At 44.8% G+C, this 19,600-nt stretch overlaps 2 protein-coding genes across 2 annotated transcripts in view; both read left to right on the top strand.

The window, feature by feature from the left end:
- The window catches only part of dnajb2 (DnaJ heat shock protein family (Hsp40) member B2), a 266,812-nt gene that overhangs the window by 155,408 nt on the left and 91,804 nt on the right, over positions 1–19,600 (top strand). The gene's annotated exons all lie outside the window — the stretch shown is intronic.
- On the top strand, positions 4,516–19,432 carry LOC307072655 (sorting nexin-4-like). The gene is made up of 14 exons (XM_079732046.1): positions 4,516–4,632; positions 7,156–7,280; positions 8,067–8,202; positions 8,498–8,647; positions 9,003–9,050; positions 9,136–9,191; positions 9,551–9,623; positions 9,888–9,949; positions 10,987–11,052; positions 11,380–11,469; positions 13,384–13,483; positions 13,735–13,880; positions 15,180–15,294; positions 17,233–19,432. The coding sequence occupies exons 1-14, from the start codon at positions 4,546–4,548 to the stop codon at positions 17,278–17,280; spliced, it is 1,302 nt and encodes a 433-aa protein (XP_079588172.1). The 5' UTR covers positions 4,516–4,545; the 3' UTR covers positions 17,281–19,432.

Genomic DNA, 19,600 nt, shown 5'->3' with positions numbered 1-19,600 from the left:
CAGCCAACCAAACCTTGTCCTTTAATACCCCAGGGCCTTCATGTGGCTGCTCCACGATTGCACATGGGGTACAGCTCACCGCAAGGCTGCCATGCTGCTTATTATACCACACTGCTCAAGTGTGTGTGTGTGTGTGTGTGTGTGTGTGTGGGGGGGGGGGGGGGGGGGGTTTGTGTGTGTGTGTAGGGGTGTGTGTGTGTGTGTGTGAGAGAGAGTGTGTGAGAGCTTGTGTGTGTAGGTGTGTGTGTGTGTGTGTGTGTGTGTGTGTCTGTGAGTGTGTGTGTGTGTGTGTGTGTGTGTGTGTGTTGTTTGTGTGTTTGGTGGGGGGAGTGGTGTGAGTGTGAATTTGTTTGCATGTGTCTCTCTATGCTTATTTGTGTGTGTGTTTGTGTGTCTGTGTGTCTGTGTGTATGCATGTGTGCTGGAGAAGTCCTATCATTCAAATAGACAGACAGTCATGGATTATAATGACATCTTCTTCCGTCAACAGCGTGGGGTATTGACAGCTGAACACAGTTTCCCTCCTTTTTCCACACACATTTAAGCAAGCTACTGGTCGCTCTCATTCTCTCTATTCTCTCTTTCAATTTCTCTCTTTACTCTCTCTATCTCTCTCTCTCTCTCTCTCTCTCTCTCTCTCTCTCTATCTTGCTTTCCCTCTCCCTCTCTCTCTGTCCCCCTCATTCATATTTGTGCGGTTGGTCTCTCCCATCTCTCCTCTGTAATGTATGGCTGCCTCATACATAGTTCCACCTCACCATAGGGCCCTCTGTCCCCATGCCAAGGGTCCCTGTTTCTCTCCCGCCATTCAGCAACATGGAGCACTACATGCATGCCCCATCTGGGAACATCTGGAGGAGCATGGAGCCCCCACCCCCCCACGCCTCCACGCACAGAGGCTCAGCAGGGGGCAGCCCCCCCAACACTTGAGGAGAGGAGACCCCCACAGAAAAGCCAACACCTGGCTCACTCAGAAGATCCACCATGTCCGCTTAACTCCTGCCCAGCGAAACAGGTGTTCACATGAAGCCTGGACCTGCCAAATGAGAAGTTAAAGGACAACTTCTCACATAAACGCCCCCTGACCAGAGGGAGGACAGAGACGAGACAACAGACAGAGATCCAACACAGGAATGAGTCTGAGGACACAGTCCATTAGGTCAGCATCCAAAAAGTTCTGCAACTTACGTTGCCATGTGTTGGTCAAGATTGAAGATTCAAACGACTTTAAAACTGTGGAATTCATCTACTGCGCACAAATAATGAAAGTTAATGAAAGGTCAGGATTAGGCGATGGGCAGCCCAGGATCCTCTGAAGCCCTGACCGCTGTATTACCCAGAACGCTTGAGCGGGTGACGGACATTCTCATAACAAGGTAAAAATACACCCCAGCCTACCGACAAAACCAACCTAAGGCTTCAATTCATTATAGCGAAACCATACTCTCTGGGACAAACACACACACACACACACACACACAGACACACACACACACACACACACACACACACACACACATACTTAGCCATACATAGCATAAACGAGAGTGCTGTAGTTTTCCACCATAACTACACACACTTGCACACTTATAGCTGAAATGCACAGCAGACAACCCCCACCCCCCCCCACACACACACACACACGCACACACATAAACACACACGTACACAGAACAACACACACACACAGACACATACTCATACACTGAATCTGTGGAAAACACATGGTATTTTTCAGAAAGGAACGAACGAAGGAAAGAAAAGCAGAGGAGAGAGAGAGCGACATGGAGCTAAACATTTTCCTTCAGCTGACCACTATTCTTAGGATGTACTCATCATGGCCTCTGTGAGCAGTCTGTCACGCACACACACACGCATACACACACACACTCACACACACACACAAACACCACAAACACACACACACACACACACACACACAATTCAAGATAATAATATCAAATGTAATAACATCATGTCATATGACATGATGTCACTCACACGAAGAACACACACACACACACACACACAAATACACACACACATACACACACACACACACACGCACACACACAACATAATGATTATATCGTGTATCCGACTGTCAAAATGTCTTCATTTTGGATTATTTCCTTACCTTTATATTTCATGTTATATCGTATTTCTATTCAAGTAGGAGGCATGTGTATTCAATAGGGTCATAGAGGACAAGGTTGCGAATGACTTTTGATTTCTGCACTCTGCTGCCATCTCCTGGCCTCCCAACAGGATACATGCTTGTCGTTTATTTCCTGTAAGGTGAGACTTTTTTTTGACTTTACAACAAACCAACGCAAGGGGGACTAATACATATACCACTATGCTTGTTGAAATGCTATAACTTTTAATCAATATAAACTGTTCTGAATAATATTATGTAATATCTTCATTTTAACCTACAATTCTTTTATATTATATACTTTTAATTTATTCTGTCATTGACGCAGAAAGAATTGTTATAAATGTATTACAAATATTTACAGACGTACAGTATAAGATGTCGTATTTTTAACAACGTGCAGGTGTCCATTGTAGTAATAATACTTCTCATAACATTCTGAGGTCACCATTTCTGTAGTCCGAGCAGACAGATATATATACTCACAGAACAACCAAACAACACGCTCAGACACCACAACACTATATTAACTGCTTTAACAACCTCTGAAAAACCCAGGCTACCTTAATGAACTCTGAGCTAAACTGAGCTATTGTGTGTGTTTGTGAGTGTGTGTGTGTGTGTGTGGATGTGTGTGTGTGTGTGTGTGTGTGTGTGTGTGTGTGTGTGTGTGTGTGTGTGTGTGTGTGTGTGTGTGTGTGTGTGTGTGTACCTGTGTCATACAACATGTGCCTGTAACCCATGTGTGTGTGAGTGTGTTTTTGTGCATGGACAGGAAGTGGCAGCGGCTTGTCTGAGGTCAGTGGCAGGAAGGAATGGTAACTATGCCGTTGCTGTGACGACGGTTGGTCACAACGCAGGTCTCGGGTTTCCCAGTGGTGAAAAACCACATCCCACCTTCTCTCCATCCCTCCTTCCACCCATCTCCCCCTCCATCACTCCTCCCTCCATCACTCCTCCCTCCATCACTCCTCCCTCCATCACTCCCCCCCCTCCACCCCTCCCTCTCTCCAGCTCTCTGCCAAATCATCACTCCAACCCTCCATCCCTCCACCCCTCCATCTATCCCTCCATCACTCGATCCCTCCACCCCTCCCTCCCCCCTCCACTCATCCACTCCTCCATCACTCCTCCCTCCACCCCTCCGTCCCTCCATCTACCCCTTCATCCATCACTCCATCCCTCCATCACTCCATCCCTCATCACTCCATCTCTCCAACCCTCCCCCTTCACTCCATCCCTCTATCTCTCCACCCCTCCCCCTCCACTCCTCCGTCCATCACTCATCTCCTTTATATTCCCCATCATTAACCAATCCTTATTCAATTAAACTTGAATTCAGAAAGTTCTCATCCATGTCCACATGTCCATTTTCTGACTGAATGATAAGTCATATCTTAATTAACTACATGAAATCTTTCTCCGCCGCTGTCTGTCTGTCTGTCTGTCTGTCCGTCCGTCTCTCTCTCTCTCTCTCTCTCTCTCTCTCTCTCTCTCTCTCTCTCTCTCTCTCTCTCTCTCTCTCTCTCTCTCTCTCTCCCTCTTTCATGCTAGCACCCTCAGTTCAAACTCTGGCTTTTATATAAAATGCTTCCTTACGCGACTATGATCCACCCTTCTCTTTAAACATTAAACGCTGTGCAGCCATGTGACCACAGCAGCAAAAGGCTGTGTTACTGTGCTGTTTACTGGCCTGAGGCGAACCACATCCCTCTCATTCACATCTGGGCCCACGACGACTATCTTAAACCAATGAGGGCGGAGCCAAGTCATGACGTAGTGACGTCACCAGAATCTATGATGGGGTCATTTTATGCTAATCTTTTTTCTGTTTTTGTTAAAAATGAACAACTGAGATGATACCTTTGAAACACTGTTTGAATTATTCCAATCAGACCTTGTTCATCATTCATTCCACCTTAGAAATTAGTTTTGGCTTCTATTTTACACCTGTTGAGCTCTTTAATAAAGTCTAACTAGGCTCTAAGATTTGGTGGTTTTAAAATTCATAACCATTGTGAATCAAGATAGTGCATGACTGCCATTAAATGCCATGCAAACCATTATATATATATATATATATCTATTGATAAATGCATTTATTACAAGATCCAGTGGTTCATAAATACAATCAACGATCAAATTAACTAAATCAACACTTACAATTAACTTTGAATGACCGGGTTTAACCCATGGACCTATTATAGAACGCGACCTATTATAGAACTTATTATATTATACCTAGACCTATTATAGAACCCGACACGAGCACACGCATGGAGCGCATGCGCAATAAGCAGTAGAGGGCAGTCGTTGAACCGAGATTGAACTGCGCATGCGCACCGGGCAGCTGACAACACACACACACCAGTCAGGAGAACAGGACGATGGCGGACTCCGACAGCGAAGAGGCGGCCGTCCTCGACAACACGGACCTAACCTCCCCGGAGTCAGAGAACAACATGATTAACACGGTATTACGTTTATATTCTGTGGTCGTACATGTGTTGTTGAGGGGTTAACCCGGATTTGTCCAAGTTCCCCGGACTGCCTGAGCTGCTCTCATTAAAGTTTCATAAAGAGTTAATCAATAAGAGTTAATCAGTAGGTGAACTAGTCTGATCATCTGAAATGGAGTTCTAACCTTGTTATGGTGACTGGTTCTCAGGCTTTGCCTCTGTTTACTCTGGAGCTCTGTGGTTTTTGTTGGTGTTTCTCGGTCATCTTTACAGACACTGTTAGCTTCCTTAGCTAGCAGAACCTCCAACTCTGTCAGAGTGCTGACGGTTTGATTCCCTTCAGGACCAGTCCTGTCAGAGGGCTGATAGTTCGATTCCCTTCAGGACCAGTCCTGTCAGAGGGCTGATGGTTTGATTCCCTTCAGGACCAGTCCTGTCAGAGGGCTGATGGTTTGATTCCCTTCAGGACCTCCAGCCTTGTCAGAGGGCTGATGTTTATGTCTGCTGTGGCTTTTATCTACAGTGTCACAACCAGTGACTAAATTAAACACACAAACGTTAGTCATGATATGTTTTTGTGTTATCTGTGGTCACGGTTTAATTGGTCTTCGTTGGTGTGAATGACCATCATTCATAATGACATAGGTCAATACTTAAAGGTGTGATATCGTGCTTTTTCAACGTTTCCCTTTTCTTTAGATTGTTATATGCCTTATGAATACATGTTGTACGTCTGCTAAGCTTGAAAAATAAAAGTCTGAGCCAGGGGGAGTATTCCCGTCAACGAGAACGCCCCTCAACAAGGGTGTGAATCAGCTTGTTTGTGCTCAAACTTTATGGTGTGTTCCTGAATCCTCAGACGCCAACCTTCCGAGTCGGAATTCGGTAAATCTCCCAGCTTTCTTGCGGCATTTCTCGGAGGCACGAACCCCTTTTTGTCTTCATCTCTCGGATTTCTGAGAGTAGACCGAGAACAGTGATGACGCTCTCAACAAAAATGGCTGCGCCCGTGAAGAGATTTATCTTCTTTGTATTTGTACCAAGTTGGTCATTTTAATAAGGATTTTAAATACTCCTACACACGTGATTACATTGCTACTTTATCCCGGTCACCAATTTATGCATTGCACGGTCTTGCTGTGCGTGCAATACAATGTAAAGTTGTGTTGTTTGTTTTCGGGCTGGTTTGCTAAATAGGCTTATGTAGCTAACAATAAACAACGACTAGCCAATTTCATGGCACAATCACAAAGTCTCACGGGAACGCTATAAATGCTCCCGAGACAGGAAATGACGTCAAAGGTGCAACTCGGAAGGCTGGCTTCCGAGGATTCCGGAACACACCAATACTTCCGTAACAGTGTGATATCAGATATCCTCCCTGCTACCCGCAATGTTTACAACTTCTCGGCGTGAATTTGTTTGATGCACACGCAAAGCCTGCTGACCAATCACAGCAGACTGGGCTAATCGGGAGGGGCAATAAAAAGCGACATGATACAAATCAGACCGTTTTTTCAAGATGCTGATATTGGTTTGGCCGAAATTAACAGTATGTAACCCTATTCTAGTTACTAGGGATGGGCATGATTAATCGACGATCGATTAATTGATCATTAAGAATTTTGTCAATGACGTAAGTTTTTCATTGATAAAACTAATGCTAAAACATATCTTCACACGGTGTGTCTTTTTACAATTACCATTCGTTGTGTTGTTCAGCAGAGAAATAGTCCGCCACAGACGTTGACGTTGCTTAGCAACCGGACACGCTGGGGTTGATAAATTACCGGACTACTTGCGGAGTGATAAGAAAGACGTGAATCAGGCAAAAAAATCCACTTTCCTTGACTGCGATCCAGTTCAGTGTGCATAAAAGTACAGACGAACCTAATGCCAACTACTGCAACTGCTGATGCCATCTCTCTAAGTTAAAAAGTAGCCGCACCCACCCCAAACCGATCGGAATAAGTGTATACAAGTCGGGCGGACTACACCACCTCTTCTATTCCGCATGGAATTCCATTCCGATCAGAGAATTATATTCTGATTAGCCATGTTTACATGCACACTTCTGATCCGATTAGATTTATAATCGGAATAGATCTATTCCTATCATCCAATCCGAATGTACTGTATATATGGCATTTACAAAAGTGGTAAGCGTACGTCCGTATGTATGTGTATGTATTCTGATTGAGGTGTATATATGATCATTTTCTATTCCGATTGAGCTGTTCTTCCACTTCTAATCGGACCAGAAGTCTCCATGTAAACGCGGGAGAATTAAAGATACATTTTCTTTGCATTATGAATATAGCATATAAATAGTTAATTTCAATATAAAATATTAATGATTAATCGAAAATGTATCGTTAATTCTCCCGACCATCGACTAAAATAATTTAATCTAATCGCCATCCCTACTAGTTACCCCAAAATGCAATTAGTAACCTTAAAAAGCATGATATGGGATCTTTAACACTTCGAAGTCGAAGAATGACCTCTTGGCTGTGTCTCATGTCTCCTGTGGTTCAGATGGTGGAGAGAGAGACTGCCCTGCTGAAGAAGATTGACATCAATGTCGCTGAGTCGGAGAAGAGAAGTGGGAAGAACACGGTGAACATGCAGGAGACCTACACGGTGTACCTCATAGAGATACGGTGGGTGGCGGTCCAGTCTATATCATTTTGGGCGGCATATTGCTCAAGAGGTAGAGCGGGTTGACTTGTAACCGGAAGGTTGGCTGGCTCCTAGCTGAGTGTCGAGGTGTCCCTGAGAGAGACGCCTCACCCTGACTGCTCCTGACGAGCTGGCTCCATCGTTGGTGTGTAAATGTGTGAATGAATGGTTGTCGCTTTTTGATAAAAGCAAAACCCCCTATGTAAATGTAAATATCATGGTGCTTAGAGATGGCAGTCAAATGACATTGTAGCAATAAAGGTTTATATATACATATAGGCACATGAAAGATATATCATAGTCTTAAAACATGATAGCTACCTTAAAACTATCTAAATATTTCAACAAGCAAAGTTGCTTAGTTTTGCTAAATGTTTTTGTTGTAATGAGTCTTTATGTTGCAAATACCATGCACATATGCACCGTTGTGTTTGAGTGTGTCACATTTTGCTACAGAGCATGGAGGTGCTCTGTGGTTCTCAGCAATCATCTAACACCAGAAGGGATTAGATGTTGGTAGATCAAGAGGGAGAGCAGTCAGGTGGTTATAGGAGGGATTCCCAACCAAACCTACTCCCATGTTGGTCTGGATCAAGACTACTAACATGAGAGACAATGATGGTTTTGCCACTTCTGCGCATACTAACCCTGATCAGCGATGTACAAATGTGCCCACAGATGTAGACAGAAACTTGCCTTGCAGTAAGTGAAATCAGGAGCATGGGGATTGTATCGCTGACGTCTTGTTGATGTTTGACGGCCCGTAGACCAGCCAACGCTGCGGAGGGCGGGCTGCCGGTGGGGGACTCTCCGTGGAGGCGCTACAGTGAGTTCGAGCTGCTCAGGACCTACCTGCTGGTCACCTACCCCTTTGTGGTGATCCCCCCTCTGCCTGAGAAGAGGGTGAGTGGAGGGAGGAGGCAGGGAGGGAGGCAGCGACTGATAGCATTTGCCTCCTTCCTGGTTCTAGTGCTGTTTTTATGTTTTTTTAATAGAATATTCAGTTTGAATATATACTTATTCAAAATAGCAAAATAAAAACGTTGAGTTTATTTCCCCCTTTTGTAAACATCCTGACCATGACCCTACTATTCACTCAGATTCCTGCACAGTATTTAATCCGAGCCACTGAACATTATTTGGATGATAACACGGTTCCCTGCTGATTCTCTTATTGACATTCATGAATCATCTACAGGCAGAGTTTGTTTGGCACAAACTGTCTGCTGATAACCTGGACCCCGACTTTGTGGAGAGACGCCGACTGGGTTTGGAGAACTTCTTGATGCGGGTGGCATCGCATTCGGTCCTTTCCAAGGACAAGATTTTCTATCAGTTCCTTACAGAGGTCAGCGCCCGCACACACACACACACACACACACACACACACACACACACACACACACACACACACACACACACACACACACACACACACACACACACACACACAACCAAATGAAAATCCAGTTATTTGATTCACCGGGAGCATTCTCGTGTGTCTACAAATCACACCTGTTCCCTGCCCGACAAATCAGCAGCCTCTGGCAGGACTTCACCTCTGCGTACATGTAGTTCCACGCTGGGCAGAAGGGGCATCTACAGGTCTCTGAGCATGCAGAAGTGTCGTTTGGCCTTCAGTCAATCATCATGTGTTGTTCAAATGCAGTGCTCTGTCCTATCATTCTCTCGTGTTTCCTCAGGAAAAGGGGTGGAGAGAGGCGGTTCTAGAGACGGGTTTCCAGGACAAGGTAATGAACCCGCCAGATGTTTACCCACGTCCCTCCTATTGCTGGAGAATAGCATAATGATTCATGTTGCATCTCGTTCTCCCAGGCTGACTCCAGGCTCAAGTCGCTGAGCGCCACTTTAAGAGTCAAAAACCCAGACAAGTAAGTGTGAGGGTTGTGTCACTTCTAAATAGGGCGGCAGTAGCTCAGGAGGTAGAGCAGGTTGACTGGTAACCGGAAGGATGCTAGTTCGATCCTGACGTGCTGGCTGTCGCCCTGCTAGGTGGATTCCCTCAGCCGCGGGTGAATGAATTGTTGTAAATCCCCTAAATGTAAATGAAGACAAGATGTGCTGGTGTCAACTTTGTGCCTCATATACTATAGTCCAAGAATACTTTATTCTCTTTCATATCGTTACCTAGTTTCCCAGCCATTTTGACAGGGACTTAGGAAGGCGTAGTATAAACATCCATGCATTGATCCAGTTATGGACATGAGTCCAATTCCTGTTTGTGGCTTAGGAGCTTCACGGATCTGAAGCAGTACAGCGATGAGCTGAACAGCGCCATCTCCCACCTCCTCAGGGTCCGAGCTGTGAGTGTCTTCATCACTTTTCTCTATACTCCTACATGTGGACCTTATCACAGTGTGGGCCATGCCTGAGATCATAGTGTCAGCTGTGGTTATATGTGTATACAATCTTCCGTATTTACCCTTATTATCCTCATGAAAATTCAAAAACGCCAGAAATCCTTTAATGTTGTTAATACTATTAGTTCATCATCGTCATGGTGTTAAGTTAGCGGAGCTCTGAGCCATGAGTATGTCTCTAACCGTCTGTCTGTCTGTCTGTTCCAGAAAGTAGCAGACAGGATGTATGGGGTGTACAAGGTCCATGGGAACTATGGCCGGATCTTCAGGTGAGGACAGTGGACAGCTCTGGACCAGGTTTCGGTTTCCTTCATATGTGATGCAGATGCTTAAGCATCCTTGTGTGATGGGACCAGCCTCACTAGGGTTGAAACAGTGGATGTAACTCACTTTGGTAAGATACGGTATGGTGGGTTCAGAGTTTGTTTTTAGGTGGCTAATTGGCCATCATGAGCAAAATGCTTCCGTATATAGCAATCTAAAGCCAGAAGTGTAAGGCCCGCCCAGCGGTCCAGCGCTGGTATAGTGGCGGTCACATCTGGACCCTCACCTCTCTGTCTGCCCTGCTGCGATGATGGTAAAACCCTTGTTTAATCTGTAACTGTCGCTCACCAGACGCACCCCGGATTGTCCCATTAGTCCTCCACTTATGAACGTATTCTTATGGAGCGTGAAGATCCAATATCTTCTCAACTCTGTTTGACACGATCAATACACTCCGGATCAATCAACAGTTCTGGATTCTTGTGGAATTACTTCCTTGAGTCGCCCACAATCACGCCGATCAATGGCCTACAGGCAGGACTGATGAACGTGCACAGCCCGTCCAGATGTATCTACAGTGAAGACCTTCATATTTCCTTGTTGCTCTTTCGTTGGAGCATGAAGTCAGCCCCGGTCTCCCTGTGATGCAGTAGTTCTCCTGAGTGCATTCTTTTCTCTCTTCCGTGATAATCTGTCATGGATTGGCTGTAATTTAAGCCTCTATATCATGTTCTATCACGTTATTATAATGTACAAACAAACAATAATAGAGTATTCAATTCGACTTGGGGCTCATTGAACTGTGACGCGTTGTTTTTAGGGTACAGCCCTAGCAAAATCATCTGCACACACACAATAATGTAGAAGGTCTAGAGCGGATTTACTTTTTCTTTTAAATAAAATGTCAATATTGCACAAATGTAGTTAGGATGACATGTTGTTAAATGAGTAGATTTAAATTGTTAATGCACACTTTCCAATATATTTGAGAAAAGTAATTTAAAAAGAAAGCAGCCGCTGAAATGTCCTCTCTCCCTGGCAGTGAGTGGAGCGCTATCGAGAAGGAGATGGGGGACGGACTGCAGAGTGCCGGCCACCACATGGACACGTAAGACATCAGCACACACACATCAGCATACTCACACACACATCAGCACACACACATCAACACACTCACACACATCAGCACACACACTCCGGGCTAGAGACGCATGCAGAGGCGTTCAGTGTGGTATAGAAACGGTGTGTGTGTATAAACGGTGTGTGTGTATAAACGGTGTGGGTCTGTGTGTATATAAACTGTTTGTGTGTGTGTATATAGATGGTGTATGTGTGTATATTACGGGTGAGTATGTATATAAAATGTGTGTGTGTGTGTATATATATATATACGGTGTGTGTGTGTGTGTGTATTAACGGTTTGTGTGTTCCCCAGGCACTCTGCATCAGTTGACGACATCCTGGAGGAAGAGGAGCACTACGCCGACCAGCTCAAAGAGTACCTCTTCTACACGGACGCCCTCAGGTGCGTACGGCAGGCCGCTGTGTGAGGGGGAAGCACACTGAGGACCTACCAAGTCAGCACTACATCACCACTCACCGTATGAACTCCCACGAGCTGATCTAGTCTGCTCGTGGGAGTTCACCACTTTTTCATGGAAGTGCTTAAAACCTGGAAATGAAACGTCACCTTCCCGGACGCGATCTCCCGCCCGCCCGCCCGCACGCACGTACAAACGCAGCCACGAGGACTGAGCCATACTCGTCTCTCAGTCTTCCTCCGTTGGGGTACTGAGACGCCTGAAAGTGTGCCGGCAAGTTCGAGCTACACACACCGTCCGTTGATTGGTCGACAGAATTGTCAGTTCCGTGCGACAGGGGGATGATAACAAACAAACGCAGTACCCGCTAAATATTTCTGTACAACAGCAAAAGCTTTGTTTATTGAAGAAAATGTTGCGCAAAAGTTTGACGTCCTTCTTGGACGTCCTACATTGTTGCTATTTTATTGTCTTGCGTTCTTCTTTTTCTTGGATTTAATTGCAGGCTACACTTGGTCGGCCTGCTATGAGGTCACGATGCTTACGTAGCTGCCGCGGCTATCGCCATCCGGCTTAGACCCCGCCCTACCATAAGGGTACTGTCGGCGGTGGAAACGTGAGCCGTAACTGAGCTGGGCTAGACCACACCCTCACTACTGGGCTGAGGCATGAAAAAAACAGATGAAAAAAAGGAGGAAAATAAGACCGCTCAACTCAGTTCAAATGTCACATCTTATTCTGTTTCATTATCAGGACCTTAGTAATTATTCTCTGAGTAGGAGTTCTCTCACATGAATTCTGCGCTCCTAGCGCATACATAAAAATTATTTAAATAGAATAGTGTAACATAAAGCAGACATAATAGAGTGGCATAAACCTGAGAATAATCATATAAATAAGAGCAACTTGGAGCTTCAATCAAATTGAGAAAAAATAAACAAAAATGTGTACTGCTAGAGTCAGCAGTACACATTTTTCCAGCCCTGTTGGCTGCAAGTCATCAAACAAAATGTTAAATTAATTTCGGAATATTGGCATTTTTGTTCAGAAAAAAGGAGTTGGTCAACATGCTACATGAGTCAACAGAGTCAACAAACAAATATATTGATAATTATTTTGTTTTAATATTGCAATACTTTGCACTACTGTATCGATATAATCGTGTGCGCAAAATATTGCTATTGAACAGAATCTATTTTTTCTTCCCACTACTACTAAACGAACGTAGAAGCTGGGTTCAGTAGTTTATGTTAGAAAAATAAGGGGCCTTTTCCTTGCAAACTATTATCCACAGATGTTGCCCATTGGCTGTATAGTTCGTCTGATAGATCACCCTTTGACCTTGGGTGTATCCCTAAATTGTCAGCAAGACCTTTCGCAGACTATCTCATATTTACAGGGTAAACATATATAAACAGACATGCAGTGTCTGAAGAGTGCCAGCGGCGTCTATGTACACAGGGATTTCAACAAAAAGACCAGAGCCAATGGGGAGAGAAAAGTCAGCAACACCGCTTATGCTCCCGCTGGGTTAAGTTAACACAAATGAACACCTCAACGGAAAACATTATCATGATAAACATGATGAAAAGCACCAATAACAACCACAAACATCACAACAGCCATAGTTCTATATTTGTTAAACCATGAGTTATGAGGTATTTATTTCATTTGTCTTTATTATTGAATGTATTTTAAATTATACCATTTTTTTTTTAAAATAAAATCCCTGGTAGCACTTTACTTACCCTGACGTACCACCAGGGGTCCGTGTGCCACAGGTTAAAACACTGCCCTAGTGTACATTTGGAGTAATGACACGTTGGACAGATGTTGTGAACAGTTTTGTCAAATTGTTTACAACATTGTTGTGTAACAAAAAAGTATTGTGTTTGTAGGTCAGTGTGTCGGAAACACGAACTGATCCAGTATGAACTGGAGATGGCTGTACTGGACCTGGCAAGCAAGAAACAACAGAGAGAAGAGCTCACCACTGGGGTAACACACACACACACACACACACACACACACACACACACACACACACACACACACACACACCAGACACACACACACACACACACACAGATACATAGACACAGACACACACACACACACTGAAAATCATTCAATGTATACGTTGGGCCTTCTCATTTACATTTTACATTTACATCACATTTAAAGCCTTCTCCAATAAGTGATACACTGGTCCGACATGCAGGAGTAGTAACATGTGTGTTTGTGTGGAGGCGGTGCGCGTGTTCTCTCTGAAGGGGATGAGCAGCAAGCTGTTCGGCCAGGAGAGCCCTGAGCAGAGGGAGAGCCGCCTGGCCGCTCTGCAGCAGAGCATCCAGGCCTCAGAGGACGCCGTGCTGGACAAGAACCAGGAGTGCAGGCAAGGCCCGCTGCTGAGGACCGCTGTGTGTGTGTGTGTGTGTGTGTGTGTGTGTTGGGGTGGTAGTGGCTCAGGAGGTAGAGCAGGTTGACTGCTAACCGGAAGGTTGCTGGTTCGATCCCTGGCTCCTCTTACCTCTTAGAGTGCCTAGGTGTCCCTGAGCGAGACGCCTCACCCCGAGCAGCTGGCTGTCGCCCTGCGTGGTTGACTCTGCCGCCGGTGTGTGAATGGAATGGTTGCAAGTCGCTTTGGAGAAAAGCATCAGCAAAATCGCGTGTGTATGGGGCCCTCTGGTTTGGTCAGCACTCGGTTCTTGGGACTTTGAGCTATGAATGCAGTCCTTAAGTGTTGGCTCCCATGTTCTGTCTCGCTGACTTTCTCTCTATCTGGTTGGTTGGGATTTGTTTCTTTGGACTAGAATAATGAATGCAGGCAAGTCGTGAAGTGTTGGCGCCCTGACTCTCTGGCTGACTATCTCTCTATCGTGGTGGTTAGTAGGGCTGGGTAAAAAATCGTTTTTGGATCGATTTCATTTAAATTTGGCGAATTTTGAGTTGATCTTTTTTTTTAGTTTTGTTACCATTATTATTATTTTTTGGACTTTAATAAACAATGCCTTAATGCAATTTGCAGTGATGGAATGTTGAAGTACGAGTACACTTTCACTTGCAATTCCTCTCTAACTTCAAAATTGCCCCTTTGAGACTTGAGACAGTTTTGTTTACAGCTCAAGTTTAAACTTTCCAATTTACAAGTTTGCACTTAAAACCTGTTGTTTAAGATGAAGAGAAAAAATAAAGTACATTTGTATTTTGTAACACAGTTGAGCCATTTTCATTATTTAAGAGCAGATTGAATCGAATCGAAACGTGATTAATCGATTCAGAACCTTATGAATCAAAATCAAATTGATTTAGGTAATTGGCCAAGATACCCAGCCCTAGTGGTTAGGACGAGGCTTGTTTATACCTGCTTGTGCAATCAACTTCTGGCACAGCATGACCCTTTCTGTGTGAATCGAGTAACATACACTTATTCGTTTACTATTTCCACATTAAGCAGACGCTCTTAGTGGAAGCAACGTAACTGTGACTTCAGACACGTTTGCCTTGCTGCCCTTTCCAAGAGAATCAGATGTATTTATTGTACATCTTTCTTGAGGCTTCTGCATCAACCGCTGGTTGGGCGGCAGAAGTGTTGTTTTGGGGTCTTTTTGGGGTATTAAGGTAACTGTAGGTAACCCAATGGGGAGCTCACTTTTGTGTCTGTGTGTCCATTTGTGTGTGTGTGTGTGTCCAGAGAGTTCATGCGGATGTCCTGGGAGGAGGTTAAGTGCTTTAAGGAGCAGAAGGACCGGGAGGTGAGGGAGGCCCTCATCAGCTACGCCATCATGCAGATCAGCATGTGTAAGAAGGTGAGTGTCAACATGGGAGCCGCAACATGGGAGCCGCAACATGGGAACCGCAACATGTGATCCACACCATGTGATCCACACCATGTGACACGTAAACATGTGATCCGCACCATGTGATCCGCACCATTTCACCGACACATGGGATCCGCACCATGTGATCCGCACCATGTGACCGACACCATGGGATCCGCACCATGTGATCCGCACCATGTGACCGACACCATGTGACCCGCACCACGTGATCTGCACCACGTGATCTGTACCACGTGACCCGCACCATGTGACCGCCTGGTTCTCGTGCGTAGCAACAAACCGTCTTTGGGTTACGTTGGCACCGTCCCGGGAACCGCCCGAAACGGTGTTTCTTTGGAAATCCAAACCTGTTTTGTGGTTATTGAGAAGAGATTCTTTTCGGTTCCATCACTCAGGCTGACGTATAGGGGCGATCCCTGTTGTTAGGCCCTACTGTTAAAAAAATCACGGATTTAAAGCAGTATATGTTTCCAAAACCTTTAGCCTACAAAAAAAATTAAAACTAAAACAATGTACTAGATGTGATGGAGCCTTTATAAGGAAGAGGGTCTTCGCTTGAAAAATATAAAAATAGGGCACGTACATATTAAACAGGGATAAGGATAAACGCTAGAAACTAAAGATATTTGTGGTCATACCAAGGGAGAAATGGAAGTGGCTAAAGTAGTAATTTGGCTATGTTTATTTTCAGAAGGCTTGGTAACCCAACGGAGGAGTGTCGAAAAATATTTAGGCTCAGCGCGTTTATATCAGGACCTTGCCCCACTTTTGTCGGTGGAAACGCAAATATAAGCGAACCGAGCCGCAACGAACCGCACCGCTCGGCGGAAACGCCAATATAAGCGACTAGAGCCGCACTGTACCGCAACAAACAGTAGCGCACCGCTCGGTGGAAACGAGGCATACGACCGAGCGGGTTCATTGGTTCTCGTAGCATAGACTTGAGGGGATAACCCCTCCCTCCGGGCTGCTCCACAGCCAGGGCTCCTGCTTATTGGTTCATAGCGCAGCCAGGGTTCCAGCCTATTCGTGAATAGATGTTGGCGCGATTCAGATCTCTTAGCTAGTCACACCCACTCAGAGGAGTTTCCTCCTTTCTCCCATTGAACCCCATGTTATTCACCGGCCACCTACACTTTCAGGGAAATAAATGGGACTCAATGGAGGCTGAGGGAGGAACGTCCTCCCTGAAGTCATTGTCAATAGGCGATAGGGGACGCTAATTTCCCTTTACCCAGGGAAACGAACATTACATATACAAAGGCATTAAAGTAGTTATATTTAAGAGCATTAATTCATTACAGTAGTCTGGGCAATCTACATTTTTTACTCTCAACAATGTTTAGGAGGATCTTCCAGGGTGGTCAGGGTGCTCCAGCGATGGGGTCCCGACCCCCTCACCAGAGCACCCTGCTCCAGACGTTGGGGTCCCGACCTCCTCACAAGAGCACCCTTCTTGGGGTCCCGACCCCCTCACCAGAGCACCCTGCTTGGGATCCCGACCCCCTCACCAGACCGGCTGGTCTGCTGGGACCAGCTGGTCTGCTGGGAGAAGCTGGTCTGCTGGGACCAGCTGTGTTGGGGTAGCCTTATTTAGGTTTACCTTGTGAAGCGCTGTCGGTTTGACAATGCTTCAGCCGTCCACAAGGATGCGCTGCTTCTATAACAGCGAATGTGTCTGAGTTTCCAGGTTTAATGGCTCCCTTGTAAAACCACAAAACGTGCCTTTTGACAACAATGACACTGTGTTAGCAAATCTTTTAACAGCCATGCAGGGACGCTTTGCATCGTTATGGTTCTCAGAAGAATGACTTTTAGAGATCTGCACCTCCATGTGTTGTGTAAGACTTGTGTCTTATCTCTCCCTATCTCTCTCTCCTGGAATCATCCTCCTCCTCATTTCAGGGAATCCAGGTGTGGTCCAACGCCAAGGAATGCTTCAACAAGATGTGAGATGTCCGGAGCCCCCCTTCCATCCCCTGCAAACTAGCCAATCTAACCGCAGAGGATGAGGCTTCCAACCAATCGGTGTACTTGATTCCAGGACCCATAACATTGGTTTTGAGTATGGTTGTAGCATTTCAGGTGCTACACGCTAGATTCTGCCTTGCACGTAATGCCAATGATGATTCCACTATGCCTCTTAGTTCCAGGTGTGTTTACAGTACCGATACCCACAGCTGTAAATAGCGAGGAAAGCTTTCTACTTTGTGCCTTTGTAATATTCATTCACAGTTGCCTTCTCCCTGGAGACACTAACAAATGTTCTATGTTTATCTAGTTCCACTCACATTGTACCGCGATGCATTTCTCAGCTGTTTTCTGCTGCTTATCCGTTTCATCCTGAGAAAATCAGTGCACGTTCCTTTTTTATTGTTATTTTGAACTTTCTGAAAGTACTTTGGTGACACACCGGCATACCTGTGAAGGATGTCGCATGACCTTTCTGTTTGCTGAAGAATGATTCATGCATCGATACCAATTAATAATAACCGTTTATCTCTCTGAGAATCTCTATTGGTGAAGCTGGTGCTATTTTCATTATTAAACTACAATGATCTAAGTCTCTGTCTCAGTCGCTCGCTCTCTCTCTCTCTCTGTCTCGGTTTCTCTCTATCTTCCACTGCCTGTCTCTCTGTATCTGTGTCTCTCTCTTTCTCTGTCTGTCTATCTCTTTCAGTCTGTCTCTGTCTCCGTCAGTCTTTTTGTGTTATCTCTCTCTGTCTCTGGCTCTCTGTGGGTCCATATCTTTCTTTCGGTCTGTGTATTTCTGTCTTTCTCTGTATCTCTTGTTGGGCTGTCTGTCTTTCTCTCTCACAAACACGATAATTAGAAGAATTCAGGCTGTCCTGCTGATCAGACAGGAGACGTACGTTGTTAACTGCTAGCCATATAAAGTTTACCCTGGAGGTATTGAATTGTTTGTGCCTCCATCGAACCTCACAGGTTTATGATCAGGTCCTGACCAGATCAGGTCCTCTCTGTCCAAGTCTGCTCACTGCTGACCTCCAACTGCCTTTCTCCAAACTTTGGTTTTTCACTTTTGGAGTTGCTAAATTATCAACAAAATGATGGGTCTGATCATTTTGTTTAAATCTAAATTAAAATGCCAAAAATCTATTTACCCAGAATAATCATTCTGAAATGACAGCTTTAGTGTACGTCCTACAATGAGGAAGATCATCAAGATCAAGATCATTTGTTTTAATGTCATTGACTCTAATAAAGAGTTAGAATTTGAGAAAAAAGACCAGATCAAACTCTCACCATAGCACAAATTGCATGAAGATAGCATCATCTTGAAACATTGCCCAATAAAACAGCAGTAGCCTACTCTTCCCCAGGTGAAATGTATTCAGAACTGGGTCAACCCGTTGACGCTTTACCAGTCATTTATAGGACGCGGTGACGCGGACTACTTGTTCAGCCACACTCAAAGTGTTAGTGGCAAAACACAAACCAACAGGACCATAGGAGAACGAGGCAGAGCAGGAAGTCTGTTCCCCTGTTTCCACTCCTCAGCCCTCAGAGGGGGACCGGGGTCCGACGTGACGTCATAGCCTCGGGCATGACGTCACTAGTTCAATTAGGAGGCAAATTATCTCACATTCATACAAAATCAATGTGAACACTTTGAATTAAACCATATCACACAACATCTGTCTCGAAATTGACATTTGACACTTGGAATGTTTGGTGTTTCTTGACACGTTGTTTTATCACGTATAGGCCACTCAACTAAAACCAGTTGAGTGGCCTGGAGGTAAAATAGTTGTGCGTCTGTGTGCCGCTAATCCCCAAATATAAACACGACACTTTGCTAAAGGGGTTAATATACTTATTTAATATTTTCCATTCCCGTTTATTTAATGTAAAATAGAGGGTTATTCCTCCCAAGGGCGTAGGAACCGGGGGGGATGGAGGGGACGTGTCCCCTCCAATATTGGAGACAGGCGCATCTGTCCCACCTAAAAATTATACCAGGGGAGAAAAATATTTTATTTTATTTTGAAAGCGCAACACAGCGTCTTGTCACCGCTTCTTATTCTGAAAAACTGGATGATTGAGCGTGCAATTAAAGAATTGATTTGATATTTATCAGTTCATTACTGCCATTCAAAATGTGTTTTCCTTTACATTTACAAATGTATCCTTTTAGTGGAATAAAATATATTTGTGAATTTTTTCAGTGTAGTTAATTTATGACATATTTATGTTCAAACCATTAACGGATCTGTCAGGTTTCCGATATGTGTCCCCCCCCAATGTTAAA

The sequence above is a fragment of the Pollachius pollachius genome (genome assembly GCF_949987615.1).
Source record: "Pollachius pollachius genome assembly, chromosome: 3".
NCBI classification, from domain to species: Eukaryota; Metazoa; Chordata; class Actinopteri; order Gadiformes; family Gadidae; genus Pollachius; species Pollachius pollachius.
This window is presented reverse-complemented; position numbering and strand designations above follow the sequence as displayed.

What these genes read in the sequence shown, in the direction of transcription:
- LOC307072655 (XM_079732046.1), top strand. Translation starts at nt 4,546, where the DNA reads ATGGCGGACTCCGACAGCGAAGAGGCGGCCGTCCTCGACAACACGGAC. An exon ending in GAGAAGAGCTCACCACTGGG is followed by an intron (nt 13,484 to 13,734) that starts GTAACACACACA and finishes GTTTGTGTGGAG; the next exon opens with GCGGTGCGCGTGTTCTCTCT. An exon ending in AGATCAGCATGTGTAAGAAG is followed by an intron (nt 15,295 to 17,232) that starts GTGAGTGTCAAC and finishes TCCTCATTTCAG; the next exon opens with GGAATCCAGGTGTGGTCCAA.